At 43.8% G+C, this 2,291-nt stretch overlaps 1 protein-coding gene across 1 annotated transcript; it reads right to left on the bottom strand.

Annotated features, from left to right (window-relative positions):
• Positions 1–409: 409 nt before the first annotated feature.
• LOC123764446 (uncharacterized) lies at positions 410–1,165 on the bottom strand. The gene has a single exon (XM_045752316.1). The coding sequence runs from the start codon at positions 1,163–1,165 to the stop codon at positions 410–412; it is 756 nt and encodes a 251-aa protein (XP_045608272.1).
• Between the last annotated feature and the right edge of the window lie 1,126 nt (positions 1,166–2,291).

Here is a 2,291-nt window from a genome sequence, read left to right as displayed (position 1 = left end):
CTGTAAATAAACTTAGGCAATAACCTCCCAGGGATATATATATTCCGCCACGCTCACATGAGTGCCCGAGGCGTCGTGACGTGAGCATTACACATGAATTGTTAAGGCCATAGGCAAGTGAACTGAGAGTATCGGATCACCAGAGAGACACACGCCCATCTTTTAGGTCAGAGTCACTGAAGGAGAAATCCAAATTTACGATTCCAATGCATTATTTGCAGTAAATTGGTTAGTAAATATTTCTACCCATTCTCCTGTTTAGATAGTATTTTGTGTGACCATGTGCACCATAGTACAAATATTACCGTTCTAAGCAGTTGATAGAACTTTGTACTATTCACTTTATAGAGTCGGAAAAAATTAAGCTAAAAAACAAATATAAATATTTCTAGGCCTAATATAGCACGACCTAGTAAACGACCACCTCCCTCTCATGAACCACATAAACGACCACCTCCCTCTCATGAACCACATAAACGACCACCTTCCTCTCATGAACCACATAAACGACCACCTTCCTCGCATGAACCACATAAACGATCACCTCCCTCTCATTAAGTGGTTCATGGGAAGGAGGTGGTCGTTTATATGGTTCATGCGACGTAGGTGGTCGTTTGTATGGTTCATGTGAGGTAGGTGGTCGTTTATGTGGTTCATGAGAGGGAGGTGGTCGTTTATGTGGTTCATGAGAGGAAGGTGGTCGTTTATGTGGTTCATGAGAGGGAGGTGGTCGTTTATGTGGTTCATGAGAGGAAGGTGGTCGTTTATGTGGTTCATGAGAGGGAGGTGGTCGTTTATGTGGTTCATGAGAGGGAGGTGGTCGTTTATGTGGTTCATGAGAGGGAGGTGGTCGTTTATGTGGTTCATGAGAGGGAGGTGGTCGTTTATGTGGTTCATGAGAGGGAGGTGGTCGTTTATGTGGTTCATGAGAGGGAGGTGGTCGTTTATGTGGTTCATGGGAGCGCAGTGGTTGTTTGTGGTTCATTAGAGGGAAGTGGTCGTTAATGTGGTTCATGAGAGGAAGGTGGTCGTTTATGTGGTTCATGAGAGGGAGGTGGTCGTTTATGTGGTTCATGAGAGGGAGGTGGTCGTTTATGTGGTTCATGAGAGGGAGGTGGTCGTTTATGTGGTTCATGAGAGGGAGGTGGTCGTTTATGTGGTTCATGGGAGCGCAGTGGTTGTTTGTGGTTCATTAGAGGGAAGTGGTCGTTAATGTGGTTCATGAGAGGGAGGTGGTCGTTTATGGGGTTCATTCAAGGGAGGTGGTCGTTATGAGGTTCACGCGTGGTAGGTGGTCGTTTATGTGATACTTGAGAGGGAGGTGGATGTTAAGTGGTTCATGCGAGGAAAGTTGTCGTTTATGTGGTTCATGAGAAGGAGGTAGTCGTTTATGTGGTTCATAAGAGGGAGGTGGTCGTTTATGTGGTTCATAAGAGGGCGGTGGTCATTTAACCGCGTAAACCACCACATCCCTCTCATATACCACATAAACGACTACCTCCCTCTCATGTACCACATAAACCACCACATCCCTCTCATGTACCACATAAACCACCACATCCCTCTCATGTACCACATAAAAGACCTCCTCCCTCTCATATACTACATGAACAACGACGTTCCTCTTATATACTATTTAAACGAACACTGTCACTCGTTCACAGTATCTCTCGCATAACTTTTTCCACCTGTCATTAACAGAAGACAGTCACGACACAAGTGACTTTGGTCATCTGGAGTAAGTCCAACACATGAACGTGCATTTTCCTCCCTTCAAATTAAATTACCCTTGAAAACAAAAACTATGGAACTAAGAAATTTAAAAACTGAAATAGTGAACCTTGATCACGTAAAATGGTAAAATAATAAAATCTTGTTTTATTGAATTACAGTTTGAAGTGCTTTAGCAACTGGTGGCAGGAGTCCGCGTCTCGGCTCTTCTAGGTGCTATATATTTCCTCAAGTGCCTAATTTTGCCCAAGTTTGAGGAATAATTGTACTTTGGAACAGTTTTCCTGATTTCATACACAATAGCAGCAACGCCTCGTTCTGTTATTGCGAATCAATGGTAGGTGGCTCAGGTTAATATTTCCCTTCAATTGGTGTCCGATGGGCACGTAACCGAACGAATCATTAGGTTTCTGTTTTTTTATTATGTTGTCGAGGTCGTGTTAATATGTTGATGAACACGTTGAATACTTTACATTGTTAGAGCAGTGTTACCATGGGGACGCCCATGGTAATGATGCAGCACTGTGGGACACCAGCTGGTCCTGCTCACACAACACCAT

This window comes from Procambarus clarkii, chromosome 94 (genome assembly GCF_040958095.1).
Source record: "Procambarus clarkii isolate CNS0578487 chromosome 94, FALCON_Pclarkii_2.0, whole genome shotgun sequence".
NCBI lineage: Eukaryota > Metazoa > Arthropoda > Malacostraca > Decapoda > Cambaridae > Procambarus > Procambarus clarkii.
This window is presented reverse-complemented; position numbering and strand designations above follow the sequence as displayed.